Raw genomic sequence first — 20,923 nt, 5'->3', positions numbered from 1 at the left:
TGGAGTAAAAAATTTACTGATTTTTCATTTTTTAATATAAATTAAGATCACAGCCATTTAAAAAGTGACACTCATTTTTTTTTTTTTTTGGGAAACGATAAGTGACTCATTTTTAAAACTTTAAAGACTAATAGTGCTCATTTTAAACTTCAAGAACCAATAGCACTTAATATGTAAACTTAAGGGACCAATATTGTAATTTCGCCTTATTTTTAAACAAAAAAAAAAAAAAACACTTAGCGGGAATACTTTCTTTTTTTTTTTTTTTTTTTTTTTTGGGAATGAATATCATAATTTCAAACATAGTACAACAACAGAACCGCATGCTGTAAACTTGGGAATAACAATGAATACTACACCAGCCCATTTACAAAGACTGAAAGTACAAATAATGATCACGTTAAAAAAGTGCAACATGAAAAATAAAATTACTTCTTAACATTATGTAGCTGTAAACCAATATCGTCAATTATAAACAAACTACAAAGTAAAATTAAGTCCCTTTAAGCATGAGAAGACAATGTAATCACTATAATAACTGTGCAAAGTAATGTTGCTTCTCAATACTATGTAACCCTGCTAGAAAATCATGAATGACCTAATAAATTAGACATACTATATACAGAAATATGAAGTTAGAACCTTTATAATGCTGCAACTAAGCCAGAGATCTACAATACAGGCGGGGCTCATGTCAGAGAGCCATGGCAAAGACTTACTCAAATGCCATAGACATAAAACTGTCATCTTCTACATCTTCCAATAGTGTATCGATATCAATCAGGTCCTCATCAGCAACAACTGTTTCTTCCGAACTATTCAAAACTAGATTATATGCCTGCCAAAATTGAAGTGCAAAGAACATCCAGTCAGTATTTACAAACCCTGCTGATGAGAAGAGATAATCTGGCAAACCCATCCAGTTTGATTCCAACTATATATATTCAACTCTAAAAAAAAGTTTCAATACTTGTCTAATGTTACACAGCATCCTGTCAGGATCAAGAGGGTCACAAATACATCATTTTAGATATTTTCCCTCTTTTCATAGATGATTTCCACCACCCCCCCCCGATAGCAAGAATCATTATAAGGGCAGGTATTACCACACATATCTTCAAACAATTTCTAATAAATAAAGTAGACCTAGAATATTATAAATTTGATAGCATCCAAAAGTTTGTCCTAAAGCAGGCATGAGAGTTTGGCATTACATATTCACCCAAAATCAGAGAAGAATCTTAAAAATAATATAGAACAATTTTTTTTTTTTTGGCAAATTACATAAAAGTTTTGAATTCTAAATGCTTTACATCCACCATCAGATTGTATTTTTGGACCAGAACCATTTGCAAAAATGGAACTTCCTAGAATTTGCAAGCCATGCACAGAATAACATTCCATTGTCTAATAAAATTCCAATGACTTTATAGGCTTTTGAGATATATATATATAACAGGAATTTTATTGATTAAAAATTTTTAAAGAATACATAGGGAACAAATAATATAAACCAGCTACATCCCCAAAAGTTCCCCTAATAAGACGAAAAAAATAAATACATCTATGAAATCATACATCTTTGGTGGTCTATTCCCATCCAATAGAAAAAGGACCCAACAATGAGACTTTAGTCTCTCCACAGATATCTTTACCTTCAAAGGTCCTCCTATTCCTCTCCCTTCAAATATGCCACATCATCCAAAGATGAAACCATGTTCCAAAGTCTAATTCTAAAGTTTTGGAGTTATGTCGCCAATATAGAAGTAGATTCATCATTTTAGGCATGAACCATTTTATTCCAGAAACTACAAACACAAAATCCCATAACTCCATGGCCACAGGACAATGCAATACAGAACCTATTTTAGGTATGCTTCTTTTGCACATACAGAATCTATTCACAGCAACCATTAACCATTCAATTAGATTATCCACGGTAAGAATTTCCACAACACCAAAACCACAGTCCATACCACCTTCATAGGGGCTTTCGCTCTCCAAATTACCTTCAAAGGCAAAGAGTTTGACATAGACCCTCGCAGCTCCTCATTATCCAAACAGTAAAACAACTATTTAATCCAATTTCAACTACACCTTTCTCCCCAATTCCACACGGATTTGAACTAAGCGTACCAACAACAAAAAAGGGGAGAAAAAAAAATTGAGAACATCTACCCATCTAGATCATGACTACAAAAGTGGGATCCCAAACCCCACCATTATTGACCTCAATGTAATCAGACATCACATTAATGTTAGCATCTAGCTCAAAAAAGCTCAAGAAACAAAGATGCCATATCAGTATCAGTGCACCAAACATCATGACAGAAACTAACTCAACTTTCAACCCCATAAATCAAGAAAATGAATTCCACCATCCACTGAATGCTCCCAATCCATGTGATATGTGAACCAGATGCCAAGTCCAATTCTCAGTCACCTTCCCCATATTTTACTTCCACCAATCTTCTCCAAAAGTGATCACTATCCTGAATAAATCTCCATAATCCCTTCCACAGCACATCAGTTATGTACTCAAAAGTTCTAATACCCAATCCTCCTTTGCATAGAGACGTGCAGGTAATACTCCACTCCCCTAAATGTATTTTTTTCTCCTCCCCAAGCCACCCCAAAGAAACTCCCTCTACAACTTCTTCACTCTATTGGCAAATTGACTAGCACAGTAAAGATAGGCACAAAGTAGATAGGTAGCTTTGTCAAAGCAGTCTTAATTAAAGTAATTCTACTCGCATTTAGGAAGTCTAATTTCTTTCAACCCACCAATCTCTTCTCCATCCTCTCTAATTCTATAATTCGGTTCCAAACAAAACTAGCCTCAAAGAACAGTCCCTATAAAAAGCCAAATAAGTCATAGGTAAAGAACATACCTTACAATCCAAAAGTACCTTCTCAATCATCTTGCTAAGAATTTCCAAAGTTGTAACAGGTCTACTTGCCTTAATTCCTTTTATATATGGAAGATGTCCAAGGGATTCCCATTAATAAGAATCAAGAATCTAACACAAGACATACATGCTGATCCAAGTCCACTTCTCCCCAAACCCATATCTCTCTAGTACATGAAGAAGACTGTCCCCAATTAACATGTTCATTAGCCTTCTCAATCCAGTATATGACTCTCTATATCTTAGCATGAACTCTACTATCCAATCATTCATTTTCAGTTAACATAAAATCTAGAATTTGTATCCCTCCAACAAATGGATCATGTGAGTCACATACGAACTTACCTACTACCCTCTTCAATCCAACACCTTGGACAATATTTTGTATAGGCAGGAATTTACTGGACAGAAATCTCATGTTTGTTGCACCCGATTTCTTGGTAATGAGAGTGATGAATTAAGTATTGAGCTAGGAAGCACTTGCACGGATACAGGCACGAGTACGGTACGGCAACACCACAATTTTTGAAAAATTAAGACATAGGTACAGCAGGGATACATATATTAATTAATTTTATATATATAATTTCAAAGCTTACAAAAAAAAATTTTTATAACAAAAATATTGTTTTTTTTAATAATTGTATTAAAGCCTAGCCACTGTGTGTGTGTGTGTGTGTGTGTGCGCGCGCGCTGTTTACCTAGATAATTGAAAACTAATTGTAAAAGGATATAATTACCTGGCTTGATGGGCAATGGATTTTAACTCATAAAAGACAAATTTGAAAAGAAGCTATTCACGTCGGTGGGTGGAGATAAATGCTTCACGTGTGTGTCAGTGTGTGGCAGAAAAAATAAAGAAAGCAACACAGACAAAACAAGGGAAATGGCAAAAGGGGAAAATTGCAAAAGAGAAATAGATCTGGCCTGAGCGATAAGAAGAAGAAGAAGAGATCGCATTAGAGGAGAAAGAAAAGGGAGGAGATCGCATGAGAGGAAGAAGAAGAGGGAGGAGATCACGCAAGAAGAAGACAAGAGAGGAGATCGGCATGAGAGGCGCATTTTAGGTTTTCAGCTTTTTTTTTTGGCCCAAGCCGTGTCCCAATTGTGTCCCACAGTGTCCATTTTTCAAAAAAAAAAAAAAAAAAACAGCTGGGACATGCGTGCAGCCGTTTCCAACGCGTCCTGTGTCCCTGCCATGTCGGACATGGGCACAGCAACCCAAATGTCGTGTCCTTGCTTTCCAAGTATTGAGGCCCCTCTCAAAGGTACAATCATATGAAATTCCCTGAACACTTCATCAATTCTTTGGTCTTCCTTTACCACAACGCATAAACCCATCAAGACCTAAAGCCTTAACCTAGTTCATACTTTTATAGCTATAAAGACTTCCTCTTCATTCTCCATCCATTTAAGTGTTCAAACTTTTATAGCTATAAAGACTTCCTCTCCATTCTCCATCCATTTAAGTGTTCAAACTTTTATAGCTATAAAGACTTCCTCTCCATTCTCCATCCATTTAAGCGTTGCAAATTCAAAGTCATCTACATTTAGGCTGCATTCCACCTGCTCCTCATACAGTTTCTAATAGTATTATATTATCCCTTTCTTAACTTCATTATCCCCAATCAATTATGTGCCTCCACTTTTGACTTAATCCATGAGGAAGGAAAGTCTTCCTAGTTAAAAAAGTAATTGATAAACCTCGTCAAAGAAATATAAATGTATTCCATGCATAAAATTCAATGTTGCTCACCCTTTTGTCCAACTTTGATTCACAAGACATAGTCAACAATATTATCGCCCCAATCATTGCTATGAATCAATGTTATTAATTTTCAGCAATATTATAGTCCCAATCATTGCTATGAATCAATGTGAAAAATTCCATTCCAGTTAGTTAACTAATACAAATCACCTCCATTCCATCTCATTCTGAATTCCAGCCCATTCCAGTCCATTTCGCTGGTTTTGGTCCAGTCCACTAAATTCTGCCCCGAATATAAATTTTGGCCAGTTCGTAAACAAATCATATTTTTCCTAAACCCATGTTTTTCATTACTTTACTCACATATTACATTTTATTATTATTAACAATGTTTTTTTTGTTTAATTACATATGACATTTTTTTTCAATAAGAATATTTTTTATTTATTTATATATTTACTCATACATGACATATTATGTTATATAACGATGACATTATGAATGTTCATTATGTGAAGAAGACTTATACATGTATATAATGTTAGCGATAACCCTAAAACAGTAGGCATAATAGACTGGTATCGAAATATCTCATTCAAAATGAATAAACTGGAACGGCTACCTGAACAGAATTGACAACTTTGCTATGAATAACAACAAAAGGGGGCTTCAACATGAAATTCTGGGACTGCAAGATATATGAGATATTTCAAACATGAATGATACTCAAAAGATTATGACTTGAGAGAGGTCTGTAAAAGCCCCCTATAGAAAGCAGCTGATCATAGCGGTGGCCTTTACATGGTGATCTCCCAATAATCAAACAAATAAGCAGCCAAGCACAAGAAATTAACTTCCATATGGGATAAACAAGCCCAACAACAATGAAAGTATTAGAACATTCAACCCAAAAGCTCAAGTTATTAGATGGAGAGACTCAAATAGTATCTTTACTTATATTAAGGCCCATAATCAACTAATGTGAGATTTTGCTCTTACCCCCTCTCACTTACAAGCCCAACAAATAGGCATAATTGACCCTACAGATGGATACAGATCTGAAATAACTGGGCCCAACTGACAAACAAATGCATAGAGGCCTGGCACTTGGAGTCCAAGCGTAAAAAATTAAAAACTCTGATTAACCAACAGGCACAACAGCCTAAACTGTCAGGAAGAAGGCCAACAACGCATATCAAGTACACCATACACTAAATTCCGTTAACCATCAATCCCAAAAGCTTAAGCTATTTGAAAGCTAACCAACAACGTATATTAAGAAGACCAAATAACAACACTCCACCTCCTGTGTAAGCCCACTTAATTCCAGCATATACCAACGCTCTTATACTGTGTTAGGGCACCAACCTAGAAGCTTAAAACTATTAGGTAAAGAGATCCAACTGGTATATTGAATATATTAAGGTTCACACCCAATCAATGTGACTCATTTAACTTCAAGCATATGACAAAAACGAGTGAGCTTCCATTGCCAAACCATATATGAATTATATCATTTTGGAAAACTAGCTTCTTCTGGAAAATAAATTTATTTAAGTGGATTCATTTTTCATTCTTAAATGAATAAGTAAAAACGTTGATATAAATATATATACCTTGGTTTCTCGAAAACCTTCAACAGCAGTTCGCAGCCTACTGTATTGAGCCCGAGCCTCAGGATACTGAACCATAGACTTCACCCTAGTGAGTGCTTTTTTCAGCCTTTCCTCTGTCTGTTTCCTACCATCCTTAAGAAAATCATAATCATCCTCTTTTGATGGAACATCTTGAGGTTTGGGGTCCTCAGTTCGCGCATCTGATCGGAATCCCCGCAAACCAATTCCCTTGCGTCTCCAGCGTAATATAACCTTCTCCAGAATCCCTACAGACCAGATGATTGTTCTATATTTCTTCCTCACCTGGTGTCCCCTCACATGGGCCTTCACATCATAAAATTAAGAAATCAGTACCAATCCATAATTGATGGCTTACAGGTATATATGGAAGAAGTACACCAGACAGCATAAAAGTATATTCCAAATGCTTCTGACCACGTCTGAATTCACATTTTAACATCTTTTGTTTTACCAGGTAAGTTGCATTTTAGCATCATACAATGGGAAAAAAGGGATAAAAATATCTTCTTTTGGGGCTTGAGCATTTTATAATTGACGTTTTTGAGATCCTCATATGATGGAGAACTGCTTTTGGGAATGCCCCTTGCTTTACTACATTCATAGATTTTCTAGATTTGTTAAATGTCAGATTGTAATTTTGTAAGTGAACCTTACATCTTGATTTTCTCCTTTGTTAATAAAATCTAACTACTTAGGAAAACCTAAAAATAAGTCATTTTTATAGTCTAATGGGAAACATGATAATATATACATCCAAAGATGGACACGACGTTAATTCCAAAACATGTTCATAGATTGAAAAGAAGCTAACAACTGATTCCATGATTTGCAAAATTTAATTGTGTGCAGCAAATCTGATTACACCCTTTGATTTTCTTAATTAGTGGCACCAATTATAATATTGAAATGCCTCTTTGATACCCAAAAAAGCCCACAAATTATCTCATTTATAAAAGACCTCTACTTATTTTTCTAAGCACTCTGGCCTCAGGGATTACTATGTATAACTTCAATATTTTGAAAGGGGAGGGGGTGACCCAATGATGACAATAGCAAGATCCCTTGGAACTCAACAAAGGGAAAGGGTAGCATTTCGAACCTGGATTTTAACAATTCTTTGACGGATTATTAAGAATTCTTTTCTTTTCTTCCAACCACGAAACTTCTTCTGTATTTGTGTTGCAGCAGCATGGACTACCCCATCACTTTGTTTAGCCTTGCGTGTCTTAGCAGCTACAACTGAAAGAGCATGTTCATCAGACAATCTAACTATATCATCATCATACTCAGTGATCCGTCTCCTCTCCAATGAATGCATCCTGAACATTAGATGTATACGATCTGCAGCTAGTGTGGCATTAGACACAGCAGTAAGTGAATCCCTGAGCGACAGTGCCTCTGGTATGTCACCATAATTCGCAGGTGTTACGGTCTGTTCTGAAACGTTTTGTCCAGAAACTTCTGTTCTAACTTCATTTGGATCATTCATTTCTAGGGATTTGAGGTAGCTAGTCAAAAGATGTTCTGCAAGAAAACCAGAGATTCCTTTGTGTCCATTTACACCTGCCAGGTCTGCAGGTGTTCTACCCAAAGGAAATTCTGGAGATGGATCTGTCAATGCTCCAGGAGAAGCACCCAGAGAGACTAGGAACCCGACTGTCTGCTCTCTGAATTTAACAAGGATTCAAACATGACACAACAGGCGAAATATTAGTTGTTCTGAACCTGATACAGACCGCACAGCACACGATACAAATTGCAATTCAGTCCTAGCCAAGTAACTAATGCAATTACTTTGGATGTTTTGAAAAGATTTTATTATAGTTTTAAGCAGTTTATCTGCATATGAACAAAGGAAAGCAATGTACAGACTTAGAGCTTGAAGGATTATATATAAGAGTGAATTTAAGGCTTTTGTAACCATATGGTATGCAGGCATTCTAGTCTACGTATGTGATTCCACAAAGAGAGAGCAACGAGAGGGATGTCTTCATTTGACTTTCTGCAGGGACAACAAGCCTATTAAAAACTTCTTTTCTAATGCTGACTATATGGGGAAAGACTTTGAAAATAGCATTACCTAAGTCCAAATGGGTCAGGGTGGGTAGGCTAGGCACTAAGCCAAAAGTACATAGGTTTATTTTAGAAACATAGAATGCAACCACATCCATAGAATTTAGTAAAATAAATAAGTAAGAAATCAAAGTCATAGTTCTTGCCTGCCACAGTATGCAGCCCAGTGAAGGGCAGTCCAACCATTTATGTCCCGGAAATTGATACTAACTCCTGATGTTACAATTGGTTTTATGGCCCAATCATAACCTAGGGCAGCTGCTAAATGTAGCACACCTTGCCCCTCATCATCTAATACACTTGGACCTTTGCCATCTTCAGATACTTTATGGAGTAGCCATGAGTACAACTTTTCTTTCATCAGAATTTTAAGGAGATGCTCCTTCACTTCATATTGAGATGGATCATTCTGTGAGATTGGCTCTGCCATCTGGTAATACTCCTCTTCCTCCTTTAATGAAATAACCTTACTGATTAATTCTCGTTTCTCTGGAACACCTTCAACAAAATGACTTGGAGGGCCGACAGATATAAGAGACAGTAACCTCTCAAGTCGCATATGAAGAAGCATTTCAGTTGTAGCACCACCATAGATAACGGCAATGTCTATGTCTTTAATAGAGCCAACTCTATAGTCAAATTCTCGTACTTCACTGCAAGCTAACCTGTTGGAACATGTTACATAAAAAGGGACACGCCCAACACTGTGAGGTGGAGCATGGCAACAAAGAACCCCAATAGCTAAAACTTCTGCAGGAACCTCCACTTCCCCAAACATACATGACCAGTTACATTTTGCTATCTCAGGTAGACTCTTCAAAAATTTTCCAATAATCAGAACCTGTTTCATATTGAAGAAAGTAAAAAGTAATAAGAAATACAGCAATTATTTTTCTTTCACAGTCACACAGCCACTCATCAAATCTCAATAGAGATGGCAACATTATGTGGGATTTCAGAACATTTCAGAACCAGTAAAAAATGAAAAACTTATACAATTTATTGAAATATTTTGTGAAGTTAGGAAGCAAAGTACTTGACTTAAGTTGGAAACATTCAATAATGCTTCTTAATGTTATGCAAAATTTGTTTGCATGGAAAAAGCAGCTCATATCTGTAGTTAAAGCAAAGAGATTTCCCATTACCATATTATAGGAATATAACAATTCGTGAGTAATGCACAATGGCACATATACATGAAACTACAGATTTGCACAGTATGAAATTAATCTATGCACCTTAATAAAAATGTAGTACTATTTATTAATTAGTAAAGAAAGGACAAAACATGGTTGTGTGTACATCTCTGGAGCAATTAAAATCTCACTATTCAGAAGGTTCGTTAAGTTACATGCAGTGCAAACAACTTTTTCTTTTTTCTTTTTTCTTTTTTTCTTTTTTTTGCAGGGATACTATAGTCAACATATGTTCATACCTCATTCTCTGAGTCTGTGTATGCCCACTTCGGTGAAAAATCTATAATACTGAAAAACTGGTCCTGAGAGATAGAGGGGCTCAATGAGGAATCATCAACTACATTTCCACATTCGACAGTGCTCCAGGATATACCAGATGAGGTCTGCATGTGAAAATCATCTACATCTCCAAGTTCTTTTGAAGCCCACCGAGAAAAGCTGTCAACTTTCTTCAAGCCCTGTTCACCATCGATTAAATGCTTTTTCAGAGTCGAAGCATAGTTAATATTTCCTTCTGCAGGCATATCCATTTTGGAAATTGATTTAATTGAACTCTGAGATTCTGTATTTGTAAGCTCTATTTGATGCTTGTTCTGCACAGGCTGCTCATTTTGCTGAACAGGATGGGTAGAAAGCAGCTCAGTACCATTTCTCATAATTGTATCATGAGCTTTAGGGTCAACTAATGTTGTGCCCGGATCATATGCCAATTCCAAATGTGATGACTGGTCAGTAGGCCATATGGGTAAGTTTACTGAATTGTCTCCAAGAGGAATCTGGAATGCAAACATAATAAAATGAGCTTACAAACAATTTTAAGAGATCAGTAAACATTCACACCGCCCCTCCCACCCCTAAAAATGAAACAAAAAACCTAAACGATGATTAAGCTATTAAGCACATCACCAAGATACCTATACTAAAAGTGTATATTAGCAGTCATTAAAACCGGTGGTATAGGTGGGTAACAGTAGCGGCTCCTGGACATAGTTATCAATAACTAGACTGAACCAACAGTCTTACTGAATACTAATTAAACTGTGATCTGATTAGGATTCAGTTCAGTATCTTCAATACACCGGCCAAGCTTAAAAACCAGTCAACCGTTAGATTTGAGAGGAAAGAAGAAAAAAAAAATCCAGATATTCAAACTAAGCAGCCTGGACAAGATGTGCAGATGTCACTGCACATGCTAGTCATTCAAGATACAAAAATCCACTAGCATTTTTTAGCCGACCACTATTGTATAAACTTCTTGTAGTATTTTAAAATTAGCAGTTCTTAGAACTGCGAGTTTGTTAAAATTAAAGGTTCTTAAATCTATGTTCGATAAAATTTACCATTTGAGCTTTCTTTTTCGTTAATAATTTTTTTTTTTCATTAATTTGATGATCTAATACAATTTTTTTTCCTTCACTCTTTTTAAAAACACATTTTAAAGGAAAAATTTCCCAGTTAAGTCCTAAAGAAATGACACAGATCCATCATGACCTGAATAACCACCTCCATAAAGGCACAGATCCCTCTTGCTCATCAAATTCTTCTTCATCATTTCCATCATTAGGAGGACAATTTTTCTCCTCAACATGTCCATTTCCTATTAAAAACAGGCTCGAACCAGTAGAAAGATTGTGAAATTCGAGCAGCCAATTGGGTAAGACTTGAAGCTCACAACCATTGGAGGTTAAACAAGATCAATAAAATGAGTTGAGTTATAGTAACATGCAATATTAGGGTTAGGAGAGAAGAAAGGAGACAGAGAAAGATTGATTATAGACAAGGATTAGAGCTTCATCAATCAGTCTCAAGAGAGACCGACGACTTAGATAACGTGGTCCCACAAGTTTGGTGACTCTGCAATCTTGAGGTCAGTGCAGATGTCATTAACAGATGCAGAACCACACCTCTGTCACCAGATGACAACCTCCAGATTGTTTTAACGCATTCTAAGGACTGGGTCAAGATTTGGAATGATGCTCTAATTTCAAAGTGAGTTGTAAAAATATGAAATATCAAGGTAAGGAGAGAAGAGAGGAGAAGTGAAGACTGGAGAGAGAGAGAGAGAGAGAGATTAGAAAAAAAAAGGTTCAGGGCTTCATCAACCAGTCCCTCACCTTAGCACATATTTATATTAGAGTGATATTGCAAGATTACAAGAATTCCCTTACACTAGTATAAAATAACAAGTGTAAACAAATTATATGTTACATATGAAGATTTGAATACATAAAACCAAAAATTCAAAGCTGTGTGATAAAATGTTCAAAATGAAATTAAAAAACTAAAGAAACAACTAGAAAAGGCTTAAAAGTAAATTTGACAACAACAAGAGTGTGCAGGCAAAATTTCAAACAATCAAAAAATAATTAAAAAAAAAAACCATTACTCAATGACTAATGAAAGTAGTCCGAAGAGGAAACATCTATGGCCACCTGCTTGCACTTGACAGCCTAAGACTTTTACCATTGCACCAGAGAATGGCTCAAAGTCATATCCCAAACATCTCGTAGGTGAAATAAGTCAATAACTAGAATCTTACCTGGTTTAAACTTTGATAATGAAGGAATACCAGTAAACAGAATAGTCTTCTTCAAGTCCTTCATGTATTTATTATTTAGTTGAAAATTGGTCCATAAACATGAGATAAAGTTTTTTTTTTTTTTTTTTTTTGGATAAATAATAAGTTTCATTGATATCAAAAAAGGATACCCCAGTACACAGGTAGTGTACAGGGATCAACAAATCAAGTACAAAAATTACAAGAATCAAGAAAAACAAGAGTAGAAGGGAATGATTGGTTTCGCAAAGTAGACAATCAATCCAATCAAGTTCTAAAAGAAAATAACTTGAGGTCTAGTATGGATCTCTCGCTATCTTCAAAACACCTATTGTTTCTTTCCCTCCAAAGTCACCACATTAAACAATGGGGAACAATTATCCATATATGACCATTTTGATGATGACCAAACCAACCTTGCCAGCAAGCAAGCCCCACAACTGACTTTGGCATAACCCAACTTACTCCAAATAAACCCAAAATCATAGACCACAAATCCATTGCAATTGGACAATGAAGAAAAAGATGGTCAACCGATTCACCATTACACTTGCACATATAACACCAATCCAATATCCAAACCTTCCTTTTTCATAAATTGTCAATTGTCAAACATTTCCCCAAAGCAACAATCCAGACAAAGAAAGCCACTCAAGAAGGGATCTTCTGCTTATAAATTCTTTTCCAAGGAAAACAAAAATCATTGGAGCCCACTAGAAGATTGTAAAAATCATTAACCAGAAACCCCTTATTTCTATCTTGTTTCCAACTCATTTTATCCTCCCTAAACCCCCTTACAAAAGAGCTATTTATCATATCCATGAAGCTCGTCACAGCCTCCAATTCCTGATCTGGAACACCCCTAAAGAAACTTACATCCCAATAAAAGACGCCATTAGTGAACTTCATAAGCTCAGCCTTGCCTCCTTATCTAGGCAAATTCTAAATAGTTCAGGATAGCTAACAGCAAGAGGTGTATCCCCACACCATCAGTCTTGCCAAAACTTCACCCTCAACCCATCACCAATATCATACAGTATATAAAGAGACAAGGAACTCCTTTTAGTTAGACTACTAAGAATATATCTGTACACATACAACTAAAACATTATTTTGCTTTACCCTAGCCAAAAGAATAGTAATAAAATAGTTATAGGCAAAAACACCAAAAAAATCAAAGAAAACAACCATACATTCCTTTCTACTCTTCTTTTTTGGAACTTTAAAACTTCTTTATAACTTCTATCTAATTCCCATGTTAGACACTTTCTTTTTTGGGAAGGAAAATAGAATAGTAATCTTTTGGGCAAGAAAATAACTGTCAAAAATCAACCTTTTCTTATGTTGAGTGAGAGATAGATGTAGACATGCTAATAGTACAGATAGAGGACTGCAAGATCATTACCTGCCAATTTGATTGGATTGGCACAAAATTTTGAAACTCCTCTTTGACAACACTCCCACTTGCTAAAAAACCACCTAAAGTCATATTTTCTTCCTCAAGGACAACTCCAATAGAGGCAGGTTGGGAGGAAGATGATGATACGTTAGAAGGTACAGTAGAATGGAATCCTCTTGTAGAATGTTCCAGGACCTCTTCCCAGGATGCCAAATCAATTGTTTTTGGAGAAGTAATATCATCATTTTCTCTAGATCTATCTGTCCAAACATGTGAGATATAATTTGCTGATGACAGACCATGATCATCTGGTAAGATTATCAAGCATACAATCAGTTATCTTTGCCAAGTTGTTCAAAATCCCATTATTAAGAAAGGAGGATGGGGAAAAAGACATAAAAAACATGGTTACCTGGAGAGGGATGCGGAAAATATGAATTCAACACACCAGCATCCGTCCTGTCTCTCAGAGGACCATTCTCCGTTGGCTGCGACTCGAGAAATGAGCGAGATGTCGAGCTTGCTTGGAAAACATCCTCTGCATCAAGTCTCATATAAATTATAACAGAAGTTCACATGCAAGGTTAAAAGGTAAAGAAATTTTCAGTATCAGTCAAGATCAGGGCAAAAGGATGAGCAAACGATGAAGCCTAGAAACAAAATCAGAGGCAGAAATTACCAGAATCACCATCTTCATATAACGATGTCAGAGAACTGGCTGGGCTTGGGGAATCTGTACTTCCACAAGGCACTCTATTATGATTTGGGGAAAAGCTAGAACTCAGGGGGCTATCCTTCTGGAAAGTTGAAGTAACCTCATCACTCTCTTTAATGCCTCCAATATTTGTCCTGCTACCCTGATGGAAAGATAAGTCCAAAGAAAAAATTGTAAGTAAAAAAACATATATATTATATTGTAAGAATAAATCGTAAGTAAAAAAATATATATTATATTGTACTATGTCCACTACACTTCAAATTTAATATTTTGTTCAGGGGGAAAAAATACTAAACATAGAGGAATCATATTTTCAAATTTGGGAAAAGATCTGACCACCACTTTTAGATCAGTAACTAAGGCTTAGGATTTAACTGATTGGATTATTCTGTGTTTACAAGTGGTTCCTTTGTAAAGAGTGAAGATCCTCATTCAAAGAGGGACAGTTGGTCATTGAAGTTTGCTAAGTCTAAAACTCCAGCATGTTGAATGCACACAAGCCCCGTTACCCAGAAGGTGAATAGTTAGCAGGGAAAGGGCCTGAATAAGCTTTTTGCCCTACAACTGTAGGGTTATTCCATTGACATGACTCTCAAAATAAAATTGGATTGCTCCCAGATCTGTTCTGTCATCCTACCCAATAAATCATATGATTCATTTCCCACAGAATCTTATGCATCCACAGATTTGGTTAATCACAGATACAAATCCCTAACATACTGAAAGGACTAGAATTATTGGTATCAAGACAATAGCAATTCATACAAGCTACATCTTATAATCAATAGTCTAACCTAATCGGTATCAAGATTTTTTATTTTATTCAAAACATCACAGAGCATACTGTACAACAAATCTGAGTGAAGTTCTCCTACGTCATAAAAAATATGATGTTTTATTCATACAAACCCTGTTTATTCCCTTCTTTGGCGCCAAAAATTAATGATGTTAAAAAAAATTACATGATCCAGCCAAAATAATCCACTGAAAATCAGTGGATCTGAGCTCAAGTTGCATAACCGCTACATTGAGAGTGGTAGCACCCTAACCTAAGCAGTTTAGGTAACCTAGGTTTCAAGCCCTTCAAAAAACCTAATATGAGAAGTTAAGAACAGTGATAGCAATGACAATAAAAGCAACAAAAGAAGCAATAACAATGAAGAAGTAGATTACCTTAACTTCCAAGTAGTGGACAAAAACTATGTGCATCAAATCCCTGCAAGAATCAACCAGCTCAGAAAAACCAAAGACAAAAAAACCACCAGAATTTTTGAAAAAAAAATAGAACATAATGTCTAATTTCTAGCAACTTGAAGCTCTGAAACAAAACTCAAGCAAAACCATACAAACAATGTAGCGATTAAATATAAAAATTTCAAACATACAACAAATTCTATTTAATAATTTGTGTCAACATGCAGAACAAAGATAATGTTGAAAGGAGAAATTGGGAGATCAGAGGTGAGAAAGGAGAAAACAATGTGGAAAATGATAAAATGAGAGAGGAAAATACAAAAAAGCAGCATCGCATATTCCAAGTGCAATACAAGATAAAGTATAACATATATATATCATTGTTATTAATACCGTTTCGGACCCCGTTTCGGTTTGTCCAGTGGAATGGAATATTTCGGTACCGGCCGATTTCGGCGTACCGTTTCAGGGTGTTTCGGGGTTCTTAAAAAATAATTTATATATATTCTTATTGAACATAAAATTGTCAATTCTAATAAATAAATAACTAAATATCAAATAATACAAATCATTTAGTCTTAACTCTTAAGTCTTAAACATCAATATAACATCATAACAGATTCCCAACACTAATATTTGGTAACACAATGAATGATAATATTTCCAATGCCCAGACATTTACTCCATATAACTTTAACATACTTTTGAAATAATCCAAGATTTATTTTTATCTTAAAAACAATAATATGCTCAATGCCCAAACATATACTCCGTATAACTTGGACATACTTTTGAAACAATCCAAGAATATTTTTATCCAATAATAAGGAACATCTGAGTATCTTGCCAAAATTAAGAATATGAATTTCCATACAAATGGATCGCTAGAGATAAAGCAATGGATTAGCATGAAAAATAGAAGCAATCACACCTAAATTCCCGTAACTATTCCTCCCTATGTCAGACACAAGTTTCTGGGCCAGGGCAACTACCAATTCCTGGACAGCATATGACACTAGCTAGAATCTTATGTTAGATGACGAGACAGGGCTTCAAACCCATTCAGAACAAGAAGTAATTCATCATCCCATGAACCAAGAAGATAAGAACCAGCAATACACTGTATTTACGTATCTAGAGCATAATAGTATGTCTGAGGATTAGCTTGGACATCACAAGTAATTGTATGAGCATAAGTCATGACCATGTGAACAGGTATACTTGTATTTCACTTAAAATTTTTCAACATAAACGTCTACTGACAGTAAAACCAAATTACTAATCCACTACCAATAAAACTTACAAGCACACAGAAAGTCATAGAAATCACGATGAAATACTCAATGTAAATTCATTTAATCTAGACAAAATACACTGCACATGGAATCATGATGCCAAACAAATCTTAATTTTATTTCCATTTTTTTGGTAAGGAATACAAGAATCATACTTATGGGCCTGTACGGAGGCTCTGATGCAATTTGAAACTTCTGATAATTACGAAGAATTTCACAAATTTCTGCAGGTCTCAACCATCGATTTTGGGCTTCTGTCAGTATATGTTTAATATCTGCATATAAAATAACAGACAGACTGTGAATTAAAAATGTGTATTCCCAAAGTAATATTTAGATGTGAACTGTCAAACATAGTAACTGAAAGAAAGTGCCTAGAAGAACATCTATTATTAGTGTGAGAAAATTATTTCAAAACTTGAGGAATTGTGTGTTTCAAAGCTAGAGAGTACGAAAGAGAGAGTGAACAAGGAAGAAAATCAGAGACAGAGACCTCCAAATCTCACCCACACAAATAGTTGAATAATGTACAGACTGACTTGATGATTAAAATTAGGCATTCCCACACAACAACAACAAAAAACCCAAACTCAAGCCAATATGATGCACTGTAGACGTATTGGACACCGAAAATATAATCTGATATATATCAGAGACTGATATACTATCTTAGAATCTGATCCATATCAGATTGTTTTTCCTGTTATACGTTTGGACATTTGGATATTTCAGGGTTAGAACCTTGACATCACGATTCACCAGACAGAGTCATGACACGAGACAGACACCAGTGGCACTAAAAAAAAATGTCCTTATGTGTAACAGGAAAAACAACATAATTGCAAAGAATGGGAGAAGAGGTTGAACAGAGGAAGAAGACTAAACAATGTTTAGTCCCATTATTAACTTATTCTAGCAATTCAGCCTGAGGATAAGTCCAAATCAGATACTGCTACTTAGAAAAAGAAAATTAGTTGGTGATTGTCCTTCAGAACAGCATATAATATTAAAGCTCGAGAGCATCTGAAAGTTAAATTGCTAGGATATTCTATTCCAGTGGCTTACACTCCATCACTGAATAAGCCCTAATAGCTATGCAACTAATAACATGATTGTGTGTTTTGTTCCTACAAGTCACAATGCTTTAAAAACTGCTCCTTTGCAGAAAGAGGAAGCTCTTTACTTGGAGTATAGTGATTGATTCTCTTGAAAGTTATTCATGAGATTTTTCCTGTTAGAAGGATTTGTTTGGAATGCTACTGTTCTACTATGTATCATGTAGACCATTTGAAGGGAGAGGAACAAAGAGGATTTTTTTTTCCTGGTCAACCGAAAATGATTTTGATTTGACCAAGCCTAAAAATAAGGAAAACATTTTCCAAAAAATGTTTTACGTCAAAATAAACAGACCTTAATGGTATTAAACATTCCACAGTGCAACTAAGTCTTACTTTTGAGATCAGTGTATGTGTGGATGCTTGCTTGTGGCTAAATCTAGTTTTTTTTTTTTTTTTTGATAAGTAATAAAGATTTATTGATATAAAAAAAGAGACACCCAGGTATACAGGGAGTAACATGGGTTTCTCCCCTTTGATAACCAGTCCAATATGGTTCTAAAAAAGAATAACTTGAGATAAGGCAGAGAGCTCTCCCTGTCTTCAAAGCACCTACTATTTCTTTCCTTCCAAATACACATCAAATAATGAGGAACAACGATCCCATATATATCCATTCCGATGGTGACTAAACCAACCTTGCCAGCCAAGGGAAAAAATTATCACTATGGCCAGCTAGCTAGAAGATGGTAATACGCACTGACCACAATCTAGTTTTCTTCTCTTTTAGATTTAATAGATTGGTTGAATTTTTTGCACGCATTCTTCCCTCAATCTAATAAAAAAAATTATTTCTTACCCATTAAAAAAAAAAAAAAAAAAATTATGGCTAGCTCTGCAATTCTTTTCTCACTAGCTCAAGAGTCAAGATTCAAATTTAGTGAAGTTCCCACTTTTTCTTGTGCCACCTCCAAGTTAACTAAAATTACAATAATTCTTAANCACAATAAGAAAATTTACAAGACAATAACAAAATTACAAGACATAACTAAAATCAAAAAATACAAGATTTACTCCTCCTTCTCATCATCATCCATGAGAGAAGTATCAAATTCATCATCAAAAGAACTCCCAAGAACTACCATCACCCATTGGACCTTTACTCTTTTTTTTTTTTCCTTTTTTTTTTTTTTTTTTAATATAGGCCAAATCCGGTACCGGCCGGAATTTGACCTCGCGAATTGGCCGGAATTGACCGGAATGACCGGAATGGCCCGGAACGCCGGAATTTGACCCGAGGTGAATGTGGGTATTCCGGTACCGGTTTGCATACCGGAACGAAAAATTCCGGCCGTTCCGGCCGGAACGAACGGAATTAATAACAATGAATATATACATATATATATCCTTAAGCATATCCATATTCATGCTTTCCAACAATCTTCAAAATGATCCTCAAATTACCACAAGCTACAAGTATATATAAGAACGTTAATACAATTAATAACACCTAACTCCACCCTAACAACCACCCAACCTTTCGTATTTGGTTGAGGCCTTTTCAGAAGCCTGCTGTGAGGCCCACAACACACAAGGCCTAAGAGTATGCAACTAATCTCTCAATCTTTGTTAGTAAGAAAAGGTACCAAGGTGAGGAAGCATTCTTGTGCAGGTAAAGGCTCTAAAAGGAGAAGACAAGCTCTAATAACATGGATAATAGCAGAGATACAGATAAAAGTCAATCAACAAAGTCCATAGGAATAAACCACACACTAACATCCTCAAAGCTGACCATAATACATTGTTAGCAAGTTCTGCCTTAATGACGAAATATGCATTTCTTTTGGAGGATCCTGTCCAATGTTCAAGTGTTTAACTACTCTCAAAGGTATCCAAAGAGGCAAGGATAAGACCTCAAAAGACGACCTAGAAAGAAAGTGAAATATAAACTAGTTATTACTTACTGTTCAAGCATCCAATAACTGCGCCTTTGAAAGTTTTCATTCTCTTCTCCATGGGCATAATAGCAATGTAGCACATCAACGCTCCCAACCTAAAATTGCTTGAAGTATGTTATCCATCAGAACCTAAATAACCTCTAAAAGAGTCGTATGAACAATCCTTTCATCAAAAGAACCTCCACACAATAAATATGAGTTAAATAACATATGCATACTAAAATGATTAAATAACTAATCAGCCATGTCATAGTCATTTGGGCATTTGTGTGAGCTACACAGGATCAATCACAAGAACATGAACTAAAAAAAAAAAAAAAATTATGGCTAGCTCTGCAATTCTTTTCTCACTAGCTCAAGAGTCAAGATTCAAATTTAGTGAAGTTCCCACTTTTTCTTGTGCCACCTCCAAGTTAACTAAAATTACAATAATTCTTAATCTCATTCTTCCAAAGTGATATCATGAATGGTTTAATCAAAAGCAGAATTAGCTATATTGTTGAAAAACCCAAAAAGGGGAAAAAAAATACACACCAACAACAACAACAACAATAAGAAAAAGCAATAACAAGATCCAAAGTAATCTTTTTTATCCTTAATTTTTCAATTACTTAAAAAAAAAAAAAAAACTTATTCACACAAGCTGACCAGCATGCATGTTGTAATCTATAAATTTGTTATAGTAAACCACTCAGATACAAATTAATCCCCATTTTTCAGATTAATCTTTGAGAAGTAATGCAACTAAAATAAATACCATTAACCATTAAACTAATAATACTAAGCTTAGTTAAAGCCCCCAAAAAAAAAAAAAATTCTTCAAAACCCTAAACCTAAACGAAAATGCTAAATCTAAAAGGTAATCAAAGAAAAAAAAAACCTAAACTCATTGAAATGAGAAAATACTGAAGGGGATCCAATGAATAAAATCAGCCATAAATAAAAAGAGAGGTGAGAAATCAAACCTAGTCGAGGAGGCAGACCGTACGATCCACGCTCCGCCATCGATTGGGGAACACTCAGAGAGAGAGAGAGAGAGAGAGAGAGAGAGAGTCTTGATGGAAACGAAAGACTTCTAATGATACTGTGAGAGGGAGAGAGAGGGATCTTTTTGTTTCAGTTTTTCTTTCAGAGTCAGCGTGCGTTTCAAATGACGTGACGAAGTAAAAGTATAAAAAGAATCCTTTTTTTTTTTTGAGAATAAGTATAAAGAATCCTTGAATG

The 20,923-nt window shown here is 35.4% G+C and overlaps 1 protein-coding gene across 2 annotated transcripts; it reads right to left on the bottom strand.

Moving 5' to 3' along the window:
- Window positions 1–416: 416 nt before the first annotated feature.
- LOC111995798 (calmodulin-binding transcription activator 2) lies at window positions 417–19,824 on the bottom strand. 2 transcript variants are annotated; one of them, XM_065762423.1, is made up of 11 exons: window positions 19,706–19,824; window positions 15,371–15,413; window positions 14,159–14,336; window positions 13,892–14,017; window positions 13,486–13,787; window positions 9,763–10,299; window positions 8,474–9,168; window positions 7,354–7,921; window positions 6,234–6,557; window positions 5,240–5,305; window positions 417–838 (listed from the first exon to the last, which is right to left on the bottom strand). In XM_065762423.1, the coding sequence occupies exons 1-11, from the start codon at window positions 19,714–19,716 to the stop codon at window positions 716–718; spliced, it is 2,973 nt and encodes a 990-aa protein (XP_065618495.1). In that variant the 5' UTR covers window positions 19,717–19,824; the 3' UTR covers window positions 417–715. The 2 variants fall into 2 exon arrangements, with proteins under 2 accessions (XP_065618495.1, XP_065618496.1); XM_065762424.1 differs by lacking the exon at window positions 5,240–5,305.
- Between the last annotated feature and the right edge of the window lie 1,099 nt (window positions 19,825–20,923).

The sequence above is a fragment of the Quercus suber genome, unplaced genomic scaffold (assembly GCF_002906115.3).
Source record: "Quercus suber isolate HL8 unplaced genomic scaffold, Cork oak 2.0 scaffold_458, whole genome shotgun sequence".
Taxonomy (NCBI): Eukaryota; Viridiplantae; Streptophyta; class Magnoliopsida; order Fagales; family Fagaceae; genus Quercus; species Quercus suber.
Note: the sequence above shows the minus strand (reverse complement) of the source record. Positions and strands in the feature narration are given on the sequence as shown.